We start from the raw sequence: 19446 nt of genomic DNA, 5'->3' as shown, positions 1-19446 counted from the left end.
GTACAAGTATCTCTTTATAGAGGAACAGTGTACCACAACTCTAGTGTCTGCCAGATCTTTCTGGAGGGATTGTGCAGTCAAATGTGGGTTTTGAATTGTTTTTCTCACAATCCTGCGAGCTGTTCTGTCTGACATTCCGAACAGAGGATATTGACATCTGAAAACGTTTTGCTATCTTCTTATAGACTTCTCCAGCTTTGTGAGCGCCAACTATTTTCAGTTTAAGATTTCTAGACAACTTCTTAGAAGAACCCATGGTGTTGATTGTTGGGACAAGGTCATGAGTCTGGGCATTTAAAAGCTTTGAGATTGACCTCACCTGGTCTTCCCAGATGATGATTGAGAACAATCCATGACACTGGCAGGTCTCAGCTTTGCAAAGGGGCCAGTGCATGCTATAAATTCTGTAGGGTGCCCGAACTTTTGCAGAAGCCATTTCTTTGTTTTCTGTTATTTTGAAAGTGTAAATGATGGAAATAAAATCTAACTTTTGTTGACATATTATAAGAATGTCTAATCTGTAATTTGATGCCTTTTGGAGATTTTTCCATCTTTCCTTGGCTTCTTTATGCACATTAATTCAAATTTTTACCTGGGGTGCCCAAACTTTTGATCCCCACTGTAAGGTCTCTCATAAATTGGGGTCTTTGATTCCCTCTGTTTGAGGATAAGATAAGACCATCTTCTAACATTGATTGGTGAAATATTTGTTAGGCTAAGTTTCCACTTGTTTTTTTTTCTGGCAGTTTTTGGAATACTGCTTCTGCAGTTTTTGAGCCAAATTCAGAAGTGGATCCATAAGGGAGGAGACGTATAAGTCCTACCTTTATATGTCCTATTCCTTTTTAATACACTTCTGGCTTTGTCTCAAAAGCTGCAATGGCAGTATTCCAAAAACTGCCAGAAAAAAAAACAAGTGGAAACTTAGCCTAATACTGATCTCAACAGCTAGGTGAAATATACTGACTGATTTTGTCCAGGAGCCCTGGATCAGAAATTGACCCAAGGGTACTATTTTAGATATGCTCAAATTATGGTTTTATCTTTATTACAATGAAAGGTAAAGCTTTAAAGGGGCTATCTGGCCAAAGACATCCTTTGGATAGGGGATAAGATGTCTGATTGCGGGGGGCCCGCTGCTGGGACCCCCCGCGAACTCCGTGCTGCACCCGCATTCTATGCGGGGCTGCGTCTCCAGTCTCGGGATAAAGAAACAGAACATCCCGGGAGTCCCAGGGTAAATAATAACACTGAACAACCTAAGGGTACCTCCTTAAGGAAACCCAAAACTAAAGATCCCCTCCCTAAAACTGCTTAATTTTATTGGACTCCATAGAGTATCTGTAACCAACAAATATTAAAAATCACAGCATGACTCTAGTATTTGTGACCTGTCAGGTGCACCACTGCCAAGTTTACACTATTAGCAATGATTGCGATGAAACATTATGTAACTGCTGTGCTTCTGCACAGTCAGCGTCCCTATTAGGGCTTCCATGCTGTCCTCTTGATTGTTATAGTAATGTACCACCTTAAGTTCACTGCTGCTATTTAAATTCAACATTATAGCCTCCCCGACTTTCACCGACGAATCAGCTTTGTCAAGGGCTGCGAGGCTAAAGCTCTTTCTTTCTGGGACTGGAGATGTGACGTAACACCACGGCCCCCTCGTAATGTCACGCCACGCTCCCTCCCATAGACATGAATGGAGGGGGTGGGGAGTGACGTTGCAAAGGGGGCATGGGGTTACGTCATGTCTCCAGTCCCGGAAAGAAAGAGCTTTCCGAGACTGGAGTCGCAGCCCCGCATAGAATGCCGGATAAGCCCTTTAAGCACTTCCCATATTTAATCTTGATTTATATGATGCATAGAACTATTTTGGTTTCTACATGAATCTAACAGATTGCAGATCCAAAATATCAGTGCAATCCAAAACCTGAGACCCAAGGCTTTGCTTGCTTCAAGAGATGAAAAACTTTTCATAAAGTTAGTTAATATCATGTGAAACAGCTCAGGGCATCCTTGCCAAATGATATTCCTCTATTCCTTTTACAGGTGAAATTACATTGACACAACTTCTGCAGCTGCACATTATAGCGCCAGTTACTGATTATTTGCTGAATTTATCATAGTGGAAAAACTGATCCGATGCCCAAACTTTTGCATATGCCAAATTTTGTTTTATTTTATGTTACATTTTTTCCACTCTGTTTTATGTTCCTTTTTTCAATTCTTTTATTTTAGTCTTTTAATAACATACCGACACTTTGAGAGATGTTGGCCAGCCCTCATCCAGTACAGGTCCTTGCTCTGGAAATGCCAGCTCATACTCCAAGGCGAAGGTAATGGGCTTCACATAATCTGCGGTGTCCTACAAAGAAAGAGGCAGACATGAACATAAGACACGGATTAATATGTGGAAAGTTATTCAAAGTCAGAGGAAAGATCTGTCTGATGCATTTGCGTACATATAAAAGAGAGGGCAAAAAGTCCTTCACAAATTCTCAGAAGCAAAGGAACTACCAGGACTAGGCTCCCTCTATGCAAGGGTCCCTTGGTCTGTCACTTTACAGTACAGTGATCCCTCAACTTACAATGGCCTCAACATACAATAGTTTCAACATAAAATGGTCTTTTCTGGACCATTATAACTTGAAACCAGACTCAACATACAATGCTACGGACAGTCCAGATCTGTGAAACGTGTCAATGGCTGGAAGAAATGACCAATCAGAATGGGCATTTCACTGATAAAACACCTGAATTACTGAAGCGTATGCACTGACTGACTGTCTGGTAGCGCCCTCTACAGTACAGGGAGGTATTACATGGTCTGTACTACTCTTTACCTGTACCAGGGTTAGTTGCTCCTTTGGACACCAGGTGAGGGCGGCTCCATGTTACTTTTTTAGGACATTGCGTGTACTGTACAGGACCCTGAAGAAGCTCCTGTCCTCTACATAGACAGTGATTACAGCTCCCAGCAGATCTTTCTTACTTTTATATGTAAGGATTTACTTTATCTGTATTAGTTATCTACTTAGTTTTCTTTTGGTGGCTTCAGAACCAATTACCAGGTTTCCATAGAGTTATGGTCTCAACATACAATGGTTTCAGCATACAATGGTCGTCCTGGAACCAATTAATATTGTAACTTGAGGAACCACTGTATTATCTACATCTTCAATCTAATTTTGAAATACTGAAATGTTGTATAAAAACATTACATTACTGTTAGAACATTACATCTATGGATCCAGAAGCCTTTTTTTTGTGTGCCAATGTTTGTTTTATAGGTTACTTATCTAGATATCTAACCATTCAAATGCGTGAAAGAACTTTTTTCACTGAATGAGCACAAATTTAGAGCTAAGTTCACCACATGTGTTTTGTGTGGATTAACATAGTGAAAACATATAATAAGTACTGGTGGACATTTTTTAACCTTACATTCTAACTATGTGACTTCTTGAGTAAGGGTCCCCTTTTTAGGAATCTATTGCCATGCCACGGTGTAATAATATTTTTGCTTATATTTGCTGGGCGTAGTATAAAAATAAACAATGATACTCACCTAACCTGGTCCCCTGCAGCTCATCATTTCTCCTTGCTTCTGAAACAAGATGTCTCAGCAGGACCTGCCTGCTAAGCCAATCACTGACTTGTTACACAGAGAAGCACTCTGGATAATTAGGCTGAACGCTACAGGTCCACTGGGACTAAATGAAAGAAATGACTTGTCTTCCTTTTTGTGAGTCACTATCTATCTTGTGGTTTTAATATATGTTCACATTTATATATTTTTTTTAAGTGTCTTTTTATATACTTTTGGTGATAGTTCACATTATATGTCTGAGTTGCGTTTTGTCTATTTTACATGGCTACCATCTGATATAAAAGACACTCACCACCTGAGAGAGGCGTATATCTTGGCCGGAAGAAGCATCCGTAGTGACGCGAAACTTGTAGCCTATCAGTGGTATGCCCCGCGTCTGAGAGCCTTGCCGGCCCTCGCTCCCCGCTACAGAATTGTATTCCTGTTATCTGCAGTATTAATGCTGGAATAAAAGTTTTCATAACTCCGAAGATTTGTTCGGGTGAGTACGAATTCATTTCTTTCTCCACATGGTAAATATATATTTAGGTTGAGCAGTGATATAAATCAAATAGACAGGAATAAAGACCCATACAAAGTAGACATACTTTGGCTGGATCTTCTGATTTTGGCAGGATAACCATGTAATGCTTATGGAGGTCTCCTGACTTTCTCCTGACAGATGATTTAGGGAAGGAAAGGATGGAAGATGTTGACTTTTAACTGCCTGATCTATTTGTTCTTTAGGAGTTAAGCCTTCCTTTCCCTGTTCCATTCACAACAAAAGCAATCTACAAAGAGATAGCTATTGATACTGCTACAGCAATTATTCTTATTGCAGAGGTCCAGTGGTGTATGGAGACCTATTTTTAGATAATGTTCCATGGGGAAAAGAATTATGCAAATTAACTGCTCTACAGAAGGAAGAGGATTATTCATACTAGTAAAACTAGAGCCTCCTCAAAAAGGAACAGTCACCTATCTATAGACAGCTGTTTCGGGTACAGAGCAGGGTATCGGGTGGCTAGAGAGAGGTCTTAGAAACTGCTTGGGGGATGGAGAGTTCTTGGCTTATTTTACAGAAAATGAATGTGGTGGCCGGGTACAGGAGTAGTACCCCTGTACCCTTGCTTCCCTGTCTCCCTGCAGTGTCCCCTGGGCCCCTGCACCTGTTCCCCTTGTATAGTTATCTTTATGCTGTGTATTGTATATAAAGTATTATGTCTTTAAGAACCGTTGACATGTGATTAACCAGTTTCATGTGATTGTAACCCAGTGAGGTATCAGTGACTATGTGACCTTAGGGTGACCTATGGGACCCCTTCTAGTCTCCCCCATATAAGCCCTGGGAGGAGCTAGCTCACTTTGCTGAGGTCCAGTGCCATCAAGTCCTAAGAGTGTGTCTGGAGTCCAGAGGAGGCCTTAAGTCAACCACGCAGCCACAAGTCTACAAGTCCACAACCCCCAGGTCCCAGTCAGAGCCTGGTAAGTAACAAACGGGGTATAGTCAGTCTCAGTCAAGTCAGTCAAAGTCAACCTGTCTTCAGTCAGCGTGGCCTGCATAAAAATTGTCCTAGTCCACTGCAAGTCCCAGCAAGCCCTAAGGTCTCTGAAGTCACTGGTCACCTCCATGACTATACTATCTATGAAGTAAAGCTACTGCTGTTCCGTAACTTGACGTCAGAGACATTATTGCCCCCGTGCCTAGCCCAGGATCCAGCGGTATACCTTCGGGTGGTATTGAGGATAAACCACGCCCTGGCATCACGAACACAAGGGGTTAATGCCATCTGCGCCTAAGGCAATTCCATCTGCCCTCATTACACCCTCTACCACATTAACATTCCACACCTACCAACACATGGAAATTGAGCTGCTGGCACTGGCTGTGTCCACTTGTGGCTCTGATGGTTTTAATAAAGTGCTTGTCTCCTCCTATATCATCAATCACGGCACGAGGGGTATATCTCCTCTCATCAATCGTCACATTGTACTTAATGGCTGAAAGTACATACAAAACATTATTTAGTCGTACAAACACGTTTCTGTCACTTGAATTACAAAGTAGTATAATAACTTATCTTATATGAACACAACATGATAATAGACTATAATAGATATAGATATGTTTGTGATTTTATTTCAACCTAGTATCTACCATGTGCGGGTATAGACTCAGTCAAGCCTGTACAGTTAGGTTGGATGGGATGGAAAATGCTATTTCAGTGTGATTGACAGTCAAGGTGAGTGGTCCCAGAGGTTGGCTTACACTGAACTGGCTCTTCACAGTCCGTACATATACGTATCATAGCAGCAAGAATGTCTGTAAAAACTTAAGAACTATGGATATAAAGAAAGAAAATGTGTACAAACCAACACTCTGCCCTTGAAACTGTGGAGCTTTAAACACTGGAGTGAAGCAAACAAACGCTGCCATACATGTCACCTCTCGACCATTTCTGCGGCATTCCTTGCTAAAAATATTGATTTTTGGTGGCTCAAACCTGATGGTTGCGTTGATCTGAATAACACTGCGAGTCCTAGACAATACACACAAAACAATTTAAATCACAAAAATTACAGAACAGAAAAGTGGTCGGACCCCCGCAATCAGCTAGTTAGGATAGCACAACCCCTTTAACACTACTTCTCTAGGCACGGGCCCACAGGTGCCTAGTGGCAAATACAGGCCTGACTCCATAGCAGATACACCAAAGATGAACAGTTCAGAAAAAGGCAAAAAGAATAAGTGAAAATATGTTTACAGTGATATTATCCTTTGAACATTTTTAACAACATATTTACATAGCTACTGTATAGCTCACCATAGAAGAACTGCATTTCCCATGGAACCCACTGCCAGGTCCACCAGTCCATCTTCATTCATATCCATATCACAATGAATGTTACAGCCAAAATATTCAAGTTTGGGGGACAGGTCTGCTGCAGCAATGCGCTAAAGTTGAAGAAATGTAGTAAATATGTGAGCAATGGATAACCCCCAGCTCTACCAAACATAAACACATAGGGAGGAACCTATAAATGTCTGCGCTAGGCGGAGACCGTGAAAAGTCACAGATGTTTTGCCAAACCTCCATTGTGTTCCAAAATTTTGCAACTTTTTCAACTTTATGCCTTAATCTCCAAGTGGGTGGAGCTTGACATAAAGTGAATGTGAAAGAGTACAATGCCTGATTTATAACAATTTATGCTACAGAGCTAGTGTAAATTGTATCTGAAATCCACACTAACTTGGAGCTAGCGTAGATTTCATATACATCTGATACTTTTTCTAATAGAACATATGACAAAAGGTAGAATTCTGTATATTTCTGATACATTTGTAGTGTTTCTTTTTGTTTTTACCTGTTTATACTTTTTCAAAATATTCCTCTTAAATCCATGAAATATGTAGATGGCACCTTTGTGATTATCTTCAAGAGGAGCCCCAACCACTACATCATTGAAGGAGTCTTGGTTAAGATCTGGCACAGCAGATATGGCATATCCAAAACGTGCATTCTGTGAGCTGTCAAAGTCCTGGAGAACACCATCTGGAACAAAACGCTTCTGTAACAAGAGCAGAATACAGGCTGTAAAATGTGCTAATGTGTAATTCCATGGCGGAGGTATATAGGAAATAACCTAGTGATGTAAGGAGAACAACAGCTTTTCTTTTTACCTTCATTGATGTTATTTGATAATATGATCCACATATATGAAGAGATATTTTCACTCGAACTATGTACATTAATGCGTGAATACATTCTGTAGCAGGTGACTGATTCTAAATCACCTTTAATAATGGGGTTGTCTTCTGCTAGACTCTGGTGGAAACATACTGTGCCTACTGGAGGATACTCTTGTAGGATAATCTTGTAGGTTATTATGAGGTTATCCTCAAAAAAGAAACAAACCGCGGCACTGGGAATATGATGCTAATAAAAGGGTTCCTTTATTGCGGCATAGCAGGTAACAGGAGTGAACGGTCAGGCAGCCGACAAGCGCGAGTTTCGCATCAAATGACGCTTTCTCAAGGGAAAGCGTCATTTGAAGCGAAACTCGCGCTTGTCGGCTGCCTGACCGTTCACTCCTGTTACCTGCTATACCGCAATAAAGGAACCCTTTTATTAGCATCATATACCCAGTGCCGTGGTTTGTTTCTTTTTTGAGGATTTTTAAACGCTGCTGTTTTCTCTGCTGAGCACGGAATTGCTGGAATCAACTCTGCTATACACCCAGGACTTCACTTGGCTGTGAGTAGTGCGGGGCATTGTTTCTTTGCTTGACTATTCTGAGGTTATGTTTATACTAGACATGTGCAATTCGTTTCGGACGTAATTTGTTTTGTCCGAATTGTTCATATTTCGTACATTCGGATCAATCAATATTTACATCCGAATGAATCCGAATTTGTAACAAAACAAATTGTACATGCCTATGAAATTGTGAAAAATGAATTTTATTTTTGTTTAAACAAAATTCGTTTTCATTTAGAAGCAAGGGACCATTTCATAAAGTGTGTGTGTGTTTCATTTTTTTTCTGTATTTTTTAAATTTTTTAGGTAGTACTACTACTCCCAGCATGGAACAGACTGTTCCATGATGGGAGTAGCAGTACCTGTACTAATAGACATATCACCCGGGTATCAGTCGTGACACCCGATGCGATCGTCCATAATATAGCAGAGATGTGGAGCGGCTTTATACAGTGCTCTCATCTCTTCTCCGGCCAGTGATGTGAATAGAACATCTGGGAGCTGTAGTACCTGCATTTTTAGACCGCAGATCGCAGCGAGTGTAACTTCTGACACCCACTGCGATCTGTCTATTAATGCAGGTACTACAGCTCCCAGCATGGAGCAGAGTGTGTTCCATGTTGGGAGTAGTAGTACCTGCAGTTAAGGAAAGATCACAGCGGATGTCACTCCTGACACCCGCTGTGATCCTCCTGTATAATGTATAGATGCGGCCGGCGCTCTTCTATGGTCCCCTTCACTGACGTGTATATATACACATATTCATATATCCCACAGAGAGTTGTGATTGGCTGGAACCATCTGGCCAATCACAGTTCTCTGCGGGAAATATGAATAGGTGTATATATACGGCAGTGCAGGGGACCATAGAAGAGCGGCCGGCCGCCTCTATACATTATACAGGAGGATCGCAACGAACTCCGGCGATCTGTCAATTAGTACAGGTACTATTACTCCCATCATGGAACAGTGTGTTCCATGCTAGGAGTAGTAGTACTACCTAAAAAATGTACAAAATAAAAAAAGAAGGGAAAAACACACACACACACTACATTTTTATTATTGTCGGCTACATTTTTAGTGCCCTGCCCGCCCGCATAAATTGATCCCTGTTTAAAAATTAATAAAAAATTTGTTGTAAAAAAGATAAATTTCGTTAGATACAATTTTTTCCTTCACTACTGTATCTTTTTTATTTTAGTTTTTTAATGGTTCCCTACGAAATGTTATAAAACAAAGGAATCTCCATCTCCAATAACCATAAAAACGAACAAAATCAGCCGAAAACTAAAATGAAACTAACGACATGTATAACAAATAGATCCGAACAGTTTCCGAATAGAACCGAAAAAAATATATATACGAATGCATCCGAAAACAGAATAAAACAAATTACTGTATCCCGAAGGTTTAACAGAACCGAAAAAAATTTTATCCGAAAAAAAACAAAACGAAACAAAATGTCTAGTCTAGTTTATACATTGTTTTTTGAGCAGAGATTTTAAGGCTCAAAAATAGTCAATTTTTTTCCACGTTTTGTAAAGGACTTTTTAAGAAACTGTCTGAGGTCCAACGGGGCTCCTAAATAGTAATAGGAGACTTTAATATGTCAAGGTGGTCAGTTATTGACTCTTCTTCTCCTTCTGCCTCATTCAAACCTACAAGCAGGGGTCAACTCCTGGGAAAAAAGTGTAGGAACTCACCCAAGTTTTCCACCCCAAGGGCTGGTCCTGCAGGAATCCTGTTAATGGTAGCAGTGTTCCTGCGATAGAAAAAGTGCAGGAACTCCTTTCCCATGTGTTCCTGCAGGACTTGAGCCCTGTCTATAAGTCTATATGATATCTCTCAGAGGTATTTTTCCTTTTTCTCATCCCCACATAATGTGTATTCACCTATTGATCTTATGTTGGTTGATAAGTGGCTTAAGTCAAGAAAACCTCTATAGGGATCCCTACTTGGCCAGATCATGCTCCCGTCTATGTCGAAGTTTCCAAACAACACAATGCCCTCCTGCAGTATGTGTGGCACCTGAACTCAATGACTTAGAATTTCCCTAATTACCCCTAGAATTTTTTTCAACCCTGGAGAAATTTTTCCCAATAATAATGATCAGTCTATGTCTCCATTCATAAAACTAACTCATCCCTTTCTTTACTAAGAAGTAATAGTAGTTAAAGGGGAATTTTTTTTTTTTTAAATCAACTGGTGCCAGAAAGATTTGTAAATTACTTCTATTAAAAAAATCTTAATCCTTCCTGTACTTATGAGCTGTTGTATACTCCAAAGGAAGTTCTTTTTCTTTTTGAATTTCCTTTCTGTCTGACCACAAATGCTCTCTGCTGACACATCTGTCCATATCAGGAACTGTCCAGAGCAGGATGGGTTTGCTATGGGTATTTGCTTCTACTCTGGAAAGTTCCTAAAATGGTGTCAGCAGAGAGCACTGTTGTCAGGCAGAAAGGAAATTCAAAAAAGAAAAGAAGTTCCTGCAGCTGATAAGTACTGGAAGGATTAAGATTTTTAAATAGAGAAGTAACTTACAAATCTGTTTAACTATCTGGCACCAGTTGATTTGAAAAAAATATTTTCCAGGGGAATACACCTTTAAAACTCTAAAACCAGATAAGGCCCCAGGCCCAGATGGGCTGACAAATGAAAGCATAGTGCAAAAACTAGCCTCCAAAATAATTATATAACAGTCTAAAAATAGCCCAAATTATGGCTCAAATATCAGTGGATGAACATAGGGTAAACAAAGGGCCCCTTTCCCATTTAGTTTAATAGAACTCATTTAGAAATTTTTGGCAGTTTTTTGGTTTGATTTTAGAGCTAAAATGTAAAGTGTTTTTTTTTAAATCAAGAAATAGCTGTATTATGGTTCATAAAATGGCCCAAAAAGGGATATATTAAAAAAAAAAAAAAATTATTATGCAACTTTAACCCCTTAAGGACTCAGGGTTTTTCCGTTTTTGCACTTTCGTTTTTTCCTCCTTACCTTTTAAAAATCATAACCCTTTAAATTTTCCACCTAAAAATCCATATTATGGCTTATTTTTTGCGTCACCAATTCTACTTTGCAGTGACATTAGTCATTTTACCCAAAAATGCATGGCGAAACGGGAAAAAAAATCATTGTGCGACAAAATCGAAAAAAAAATGCCATTTTGTAACTTTTGGGGGCTTCCGTTTCTACGCAGTGCATATTTCGGTAAAAATGACACCTTATCTTTATTCTGTAGGTCCATACAGTTAAAATGATACCCTACTTATATAGGTTTGATTTTGTCGCACTTCTGGAAAAAATCATAACTACATGCAGGAAAATGTATACGTTTAAAAATGTCATCTTCTGACCCCTATAACTTTTTTATTTTTCCATGTACAGGGCGGTATGAGGACTCATTTTTTGCGCCGTGATCTGAAGTTTTTATCGGTATGATTTTTGCTTTGATCGGACTTTTTGATCACTTTTTATTCATTTTTTTAATGGTATAAAAAGTGACCAAAATACGCTTTTTTGGACTTTGGAATTTTTTTGCGCGTACGCCATTGACCGTGCGGTTTAATTAATGATATATTTTTATAGTTCGGACATTTACTCACTCGGCGATACCACATATGTTTATTTATTTTTTTTTTTTTACACTGTTTTATTTTTTTTATGGGAAAAGGGGGGTGATTCAAACTTTTATTAGGGAAGGGGTTAAATGACCTTTATTAACACTTTTTTTTTTGCAGTGTTATAGGTCCCATAGGGACCTATAACACTGCACACACTGATCTTTTACACAGATCACAGGCGTGTATTAACACGCCTGTGATCAGCATTATCTGCGCTTGACTGCTCCTGCCTGGATCTCAGGCACGGAGCAGTCATTCGTCGATCGGACACCGAGGAGGCAGGTAAGGGCCCTCCCGGTGTCCGATTAGCTGTTCGGTACGCCGCGGCGGTCCCGAACAGCCCGACTGAGCAGCCGGGTCACTTTCAGTTTCACTTTAGGAGCGGCGATCAGCTTTGACCGCCGCTTCTAAAGGGTTAATACCGCACATCGCCGCGATCGGCGATGTGTGGTATTAGCCGCGGGTCCCAGCCGTTGATGAGCGCCGGGACCGACGCGATATGATGCAGGATCGCGGCGCGATCCCGCTTCATATCGCGGGAGCCGGCGCAGGATGTAAATATACGTCCTGCGTCGTTAAGGGGTTAAAGGGGTACTCCGGTGGAAAACTTTTTTTTTTTAAATCAACTGGTGCCAGAAAATGTAATTGGTTAGTAAATTACTTCTATTAAAAACTTATTACGGTAGTGGCTGTATACCACAGAGGAAATACTTTTATTTTGGGATTTCTTTTCTTTTACAACCACAGTGCTCTCTTCTGACATCTCTGTCCATTTTAGGAACTGTCCAGAGCAGCATAAGTTTGCTATGGGGATTATCTCCTGCTCTGGACAGTTCCTGACATGGACAGAGGTGTCAGCAGAGAGCACTGTGGTCGTGACAGAAAAGAAATCCAAAAAGAAAAGAATTTCCTCTGTAGTATACAGCCGCTAATATGTATTGGAAGGATTAAGATTTTTTAATAGAAGTAATTTACAAATCTGTTTAACTTTCTGGCATCAGTTGATTAAGAAAAAAAAGATTTCCACTGGAGTACCCCTTTAATGTTGGTTCTAAATTGTGGCTTTGTATTTCATTTATTTGTATTTCATTTATTTTATTTTTTTATGCCATTGTTTCGTATCAGAATTATTTTGTCTTATTTGATCTTTATTTCATGTTATACCCTTAGTTATAATAATTGCAAACATTTCCTATTGAAATATATTTTTGGTTCCTCATACTGGTGGAAGGAGTAACATTTCATGAACGCTCATGGAAGCCGGATGACATTATGTACAGCTTGTAAAATATGTCCTTATACTTTCTCTCTTTGTACTGAAGAGCATGAGAAATATGTATATGGAGAAGGTCCAAAAAGTGGGGACATAAGTTATGTCTGATTTAATGCAAACTTGAGAACTATTCATACAAATCATATGTTTAAGAACAAATTATAAACATGTTTTTCTTTTTCAAAAACAGGAAATAATTGGGGACAATGGGGGAGATTTATCACAACCTCTGCGGGGGAAAGTTGACCAGTTGCCCATAGCAACCAATCAGATCGCTTCTTTAATTTTCCAGAGGCCTTTTTAAAATGTAGAGAAGCGATCTGATTGGTTGCTATGGGCAACTGGTCAACTTTTCCTCGGCACAGGTTTTTGTTACGCCTAGCGCTCCGGGTCCCCGCTCCTCCCCGGAGCGCTCACGGCGTCTTTCTCCCTGCAGCGCCCCGGTCAGTCCCGCTGACCGGGAGCGCTGCACTGTTTTGGCCGTTGGGGATGCGATTCGCACAGCGGGACGCACCCGCTCGCGAGTCGCATCCCAGGTCACTTACCCGTCCCGGTCCCCTGCTGTCATGTGCTGGCGCGCGCGGCTCCGCTCTCTAGGGCGCGCGCGCGCCAGCTCTCTGAGACTTAAAGGGCCAGTGCACCAATGATTGGTGCCTGGCCCAATTAGCTTAATTGGCTCCCACCTGCTCCCTGCCTTTATCTAGTCTCCTCCCTTGCACTCCCTTGCCGGATCTTGTTGCCTTGTGCCAGTGAAAGCGTTTAGTGTGTCCAAAGCCTGTGTACCTGAACTTCTGCTACCCATCCTGACTACGAACCTTGCCGCCTGCCCCCGACCCTCTGCTACGTCTGACCTTGCTTCTGCCTACTCCCTTGTACCGCGCCCATCTTCAGCAGCCAGAGAGGTGAGCCGTTGCTAGTGGATACGACCTGGTCACTACCGCCGCAGCAAGACCATCCCGCTTTGCGGCGGGCTCTGGTGAAAACCAGTAGTGGCTTAGAACCGGTCCACTAGCACGGTCCACGCCAATCCCTCTCTGGCACAGAGGATCCACTACCTGGAAGCCGAATCGTGATAGTAGATCCGGCCATGGATCCCGCTGAGGTGCCGCTGCCAAGTCTCGCTGATCTTCCCACGGTGGTCGCTCAGCAATCGCAGCAGATTGCCCAACAAGGACAGCAGCTGTCGCAGTTGACCGCCATGTTACAGCAAATTCTGCCCCTGCTACAGCAGCAACCATCTCCTCCGCCAGCTCCTGCACCTCCTCCGCAGCGAGTGGCCGCTCCTAACCTCCGCTTGTCCCTGCCGGACAAATTTGATGGGGACTCCAGACTCTGCCGTGGATTTTTGTCTCAGTGTTCCCTGCATATGGAGATGTTGTCAGACTTGTTTCCTACAGAACGGTCTAAGGTGGCGTTCGTAGTAAGTCTTCTTTCAGGAAAGGCCTTGTCTTGGGCCACACCGCTCTGGGACCGCAATGATCCTGCCACAGCCACAGTCCAGTCCTTTTTTGCTGAAGTCCGAAGTGTCTTTGAGGAACCTGCCCGAGCCTCTTCTGCTGAGACTGCCCTGCTGAACCTGGTCCAGGGTAATTCTTCCGTTGGCGAGTACGCCATACAATTCCGTACTTTTGCATCTGAACTATCCTGGAATAATGAGGCTCTCTGCGCGACCTTTAAAAAAGGCCTATCCAGTCGCATCAAGGATGTGCTGGCCGCACGAGAGATTCCTGCCAACCTCCAAGAACTCATCCATTTGGCTACCCGCATTGACATGCGTTTTTCTGAGCGACACCAAGAGCTCCGCCAGGAAAAAGACTTAGATCTCTGGGCACCTCTCCCACAGCATCCTTTGCAGTCTATGCCTGGGCCTCCCGCCGAGGAGGCCATGCAAGTGGATCGGTCTCGCCTGACCCAGGAAGAGAGGAATCGCCGTAGAGAAGAAAATCTCTGTCTGTACTGTGCCAGTACCGAGCATTTCTTGGTGGATTGCCCTATCCGTCCTCCACGCCTGGGAAACGCACGCACGCACCCAGCTCACGTGGGTGTGGCATCTCTTGGTTCTAAATCTTCTTCTCCACGTCTCACGGTGCCCGTGCGGATTTCTCCTACAGCCAACTCCTCCCTCTCAGCCTTGGCCTGCTTGGACTCTGGTGCCTCCGGGAATTTTATTTTGGAGTCCTTTGTCAATAAATTCTGCATCCCGGTGACCCGTCTCGCCAAACCGCTCTACATTTCCGCGGTCAACGGAGCCAGATTGGACTGCACCGTGCGTTACCGCACAGAACCCCTCCTGATGTCTATCGGACCCCACCACGAAAGGATTGAGTTCTTCATTCTCCCCAGTTGTACCTCTGAGGTCCTCCTCGGTCTGCCATGGCTCCGGCTTCATTCCCCCACCCTTGATTGGACCACCGGGGAGATAAAGAACTGGGACTCTGCCTGCCATAGGAAGTGCCTCTCCCCCCCTCCCAGTCCCGTCAGGCAAACCTCTGTGCCTCCCCATGGTCCCCGTCCTGGTGTCACACTGCCCCGTGCCCGGCTTCGCCCTCTGCCCTCCCTCCCCATTCCCACTCCTGCTGTACTGCCTGCCGTTGAGGAAACCCTCCATTCTTTCCCGGGGTCCTCATCCCAGGGGAGGCAGTTGCCGGTCAAAGAAAAGGGGAGACCTAAGGGGGGGGGTACTGTTACGCCTAGCGCTCCGGGTCCCCGCTCCTCCCCGGAGCGCTCACGGCGTCTTTCTCCCTGCAGCGCCCCGGTCAGTCCCGCTGACCGGGAGCGCTGCACTGTTTTGGCCGTTGGGGATGCGATTCGCACAGCGGGACGCACCCGCTCGCGAGTCGCATCCCAGGTCACTTACCCGTCCCGGTCCCCTGCTGTCATGTGCTGGCGCGCGCGGCTCCGCTCTCTAGGGCGCGCGCGCGCCAGCTCTCTGAGACTTAAAGGGCCAGTGCACCAATGATTGGTGCCTGGCCCAATTAGCTTAATTGGCTCCCACCTGCTCCCTGCCTTTATCTAGTCTCCTCCCTTGCACTCCCTTGCCGGATCTTGTTGCCTTGTGCCAGTGAAAGCGTTTAGTGTGTCCAAAGCCTGTGTACCTGAACTTCTGCTACCCATCCTGACTACGAACCTTGCCGCCTGCCCCCGACCCTCTGCTACGTCTGACCTTGCTTCTGCCTACTCCCTTGTACCGCGCCCATCTTCAGCAGCCAGAGAGGTGAGCCGTTGCTAGTGGATACGACCTGGTCACTACCGCCGCAGCAAGACCATCCCGCTTTGCGGCGGGCTCTGGTGAAAACCAGTAGTGGCTTAGAACCGGTCCACTAGCACGGTCCACGCCAATCCCTCTCTGGCACAGAGGATCCACTACCTGGAAGCCGAATCGTGACAGTTTTGATAAATCTCACTCAATTTTTCTGAACTTTATTAAACATTTTTGTAGACTCATCATAAACGATCTTATCGAGAACCTATTGTCAACAGTAACGCTAGTTGTAGGGTTGGAGCTGGGGGTGGAGATTGAAGTAGGAGTTTCTAATAGAGGAGGCTTAAAAATGAATGTTTCTGTATGCAGTAATAGAGAATTTCTAGGTGAATTACATTACCTTCCATGCCCACAGACAATTTTATTGAGTACAAGATGAGCAGTCAATGGCAAGTTTTTATTCTGGTCATTACATGAAAGTGTGTATGTCTAATAACCTGCCAAGGACAAATAAGAAGGAAGTGGACTGTGGTCTATTCAAATAGGGTCACTATTGTAGATGATGTATATACAGATTAGTCCGGCACTACGTGCGTAAAAAAGGTATATTGTTCAGCCTAGGTTCACAGCTTCTACTAGTAGAGAACGGCGTGGTGCTCAGATCGTTGAAGTGCAGGTATATAGTTCAGTTCGTAGAAAAATTATATAGTTGGCACTCACCATGTTCTTCTATCTTCTTATCTTTATTAAGTGATACTCACGTATACATTTACAGGACGGGAGATGGTGCATGGAAGGGGGGGGGGGGTACCACCAGACTACAGCACTGTTTCGCTCTTTACAGAGCTTCAACGGGCCTCAGGCCCGTTGAAGCCCTGTAAAGAGCGAAACAGTGCTGTAGCCTGGTGGTACCCCCCCCCCCCCTTCCATGCACCGTCTCCCTCTTTACAGAGCTTCAACAGGCCTCAGGCGAAACAGTGCTGTAGCCTGGTGTTACCCGAAGGGGGTTCCATGCACCGTCTCCCGTCCTGTAAATGTATACGTGAGTATCACTTAATAAAGATAAGAAGATAGTGGAACCGACTTTATATTTTTTCTACGAACTGAATCACTATTGTAGATGACCTATAATGGAAGGTCTATATGTGTTAATTAAAAATATTATTAAGGATTTTTAAGGACATGTAGGAGTTGAGACAGCTTCCTTTTCAGCAGCTTTTATACATTCAATGGTGCTACCTGTGTGTACCTGGAGAACTCTGTTCTTTCTCACTGCATAACAATGGTGAGTATATAGAGTGTTGGTCAAGCAATACACTGCTCCTCTATTCAGTCTATGGTAGTATTTCCCATGCAGTGTGCTTCCAGCTGTTGCAAAACTACAACTCCCCGTATGTCTGGAAAGCCAATAGCTGGAGGCACACTGGTGTGGAAACACTGGTCTATAGGGAAGACTGAAACAGCTATAGTCCTTACAGGTGAAACTCGAAAAATTAGAATATCATGCAAAAGTCCATTGTATTTCATTAATGCAACTTAAAAGGAAAGGAAGCATGAAGTGCTCCCAAATCTCCTGGTAGACGGATGCGTTGACCCTGGACTTAATGAAGCACAGTGGACCAACACCAGCAGATGACATGGCTCCCCAAATCATATCATATATTGGGGATTTGGGGTATTCATGGGTTGTAACCATAATCATCATATGACAAATCACGGCTTGAACTATCTTGCTTTGCATGTAATGAATCTCTCTTAGTTTCAACTTTTAAAGGGAACCAATCATCAGATTTTACCCTATATAACGCTTGGCAAAGCGTTATATAGGGTAAAATCTTTATTTTCACCATTCCCGGGGGATGCTCCTGCCCCCAGGGATGGTGAAGATATGAAGTTATAAACTAGTCACCGCCGTAAGTAGTTACCTGGGCGGGGAGCTCTTCTCACCTACTCCCGTTCTTTGGCCGGGAGAGACGCCCCCTCCGCTTGATTGATGGGCCGCGTCATCACTCTGCTCCGTCTGTTCAGTGAGCGGAACAATGACGCGGCCCATCAATCAAGCCGAGGGGGCGTCGCTCCCGGCCGAAGAACGGGAGTAGGTGAGAAGAGCTCCCCGCCCAGGTGACTACTTACGGCGGTGGCGGTGACTAGTTTATAACTTCATATCTTCACCATCCCTGGGGGCAGGAGGTTCCCCCGGGGATGGTAAGGACAACAATTTTACCCTATATAACTCTTTGCCAAGCATCATATAGGCTAAAATCTGATGATTGTTTCCCTTTAAGTTGCATTACTGAAATAAATGAACTTTGCACGATATTCAAATTTTTCGAGTTTCACCCGTATATCCAGTAAGTATCGCCAAGGTTAGCTTTGTGTTGAAGCTTTTGCAGAGGACAACTGTGTAATATCTGGTGGCTATAAATCTGCCAGAGCTGCTCTTTGCATCAACTCTCTGTTCTGGTACATATACTATATAAGAGTCTGAAGGAACACAGAATGGCTCTCTATGACGTTCATTTACTAGGATTGTCCAAGACTGAACATGCCTTTTAATGTTTGTTATAAATCCCCCATACTTTTTATTTTCAGGGCAGATATCACCTATTTATACCTAAATACTAAATCCCAATATATAACATAGTGACATCTGCCCTATCCAATGCTTGAGCAAACAGTAATTTTACATAGATAAAACTATAAGAGACTTACATCTCTCAGGACATATAAATACACACGTCCACGCTCCCGCCCTTCACTGAAGAACATAGGTGCTCCAACCAATAGGACATCAGTTACTCCATCATCATCCACATCTACAGAAGCAATTTCACTGCCGAAATATGATCCAATCTGCCAGGGAAAGAAGATAACCGTAATACATCAATTTCACTTGTAAAATTGTTAGAATGGTAGTACTGGAAAGTATAGTAGGACACAAGTATGGTTGGTATATATAGCTGGACTTCTGAGTTAATGCATAATGCACTAGTGGGACCTGTTATCCTTGGAATATATCAAGAGCAATGGTGTGTTATACCTGATACCCTAGAAGAGACTGCTGGATGACAAGGTTGTCCATTCCCTGCATGCTGAAGATGATCACTTTTCCTGTGTGATTAAACCGCGGGGCTCCGGCAACATACAATCTGACACGTTGTGGTGTCATGATGGACGTCACAGTATAACCTGTCCAAGATAGAGAGAGAAGTGACATCAAGAGCTGTTAATGACAAATTTAGCAATATTTAGTTATAATCTTTTCAACATAAACAATTTATAATTTTGCAATTCACTTGGTTTAAAAATGTTGATCTCTTGAGTTGAAACCTTCAGTATAGGTTGTATATAGGAGCTTGCTTTTTGCCATACAAACACTTTGCCAAATTCACACTATGCTTTGTCAATACGTCAGCTATACTTTTTATATCAAAATCCTATCCAGGAAAATATGGTAATATACTACAGGCTTTTTTTGTGTGGATGCATCCTTTTA

At 43.1% G+C, this 19446-nt stretch overlaps 1 protein-coding gene across 3 annotated transcripts in view; it reads right to left on the bottom strand.

Moving 5' to 3' along the window:
- Positions 1–19446, bottom strand: part of ITGA11 (integrin subunit alpha 11) — a 151591-nt gene that overhangs the window by 44828 nt on the left and 87317 nt on the right. For all 3 annotated transcript variants that reach the window (XM_056571622.1, XM_056571623.1, XM_056571620.1), the window contains 7 exons: positions 18991–19139; positions 18663–18803; positions 6962–7165; positions 6421–6551; positions 5969–6135; positions 5451–5596; positions 2261–2371 (listed from right to left, as the gene is read on the bottom strand). In XM_056571622.1, the coding sequence (XP_056427597.1) occupies positions 2261–2371; positions 5451–5596; positions 5969–6135; positions 6421–6551; positions 6962–7165; positions 18663–18803; positions 18991–19139 (1049 nt within the window). The remainder of the gene's footprint in view (positions 1–2260; positions 2372–5450; positions 5597–5968; positions 6136–6420; positions 6552–6961; positions 7166–18662; positions 18804–18990; positions 19140–19446) is intronic.

The sequence above is a fragment of the Hyla sarda genome, chromosome 4 (genome assembly GCF_029499605.1).
Source record: "Hyla sarda isolate aHylSar1 chromosome 4, aHylSar1.hap1, whole genome shotgun sequence".
Lineage (NCBI taxonomy): Eukaryota > Metazoa > Chordata > Amphibia > Anura > Hylidae > Hyla > Hyla sarda.
Note: the sequence above shows the minus strand (reverse complement) of the source record. Positions and strands in the feature narration are given on the sequence as shown.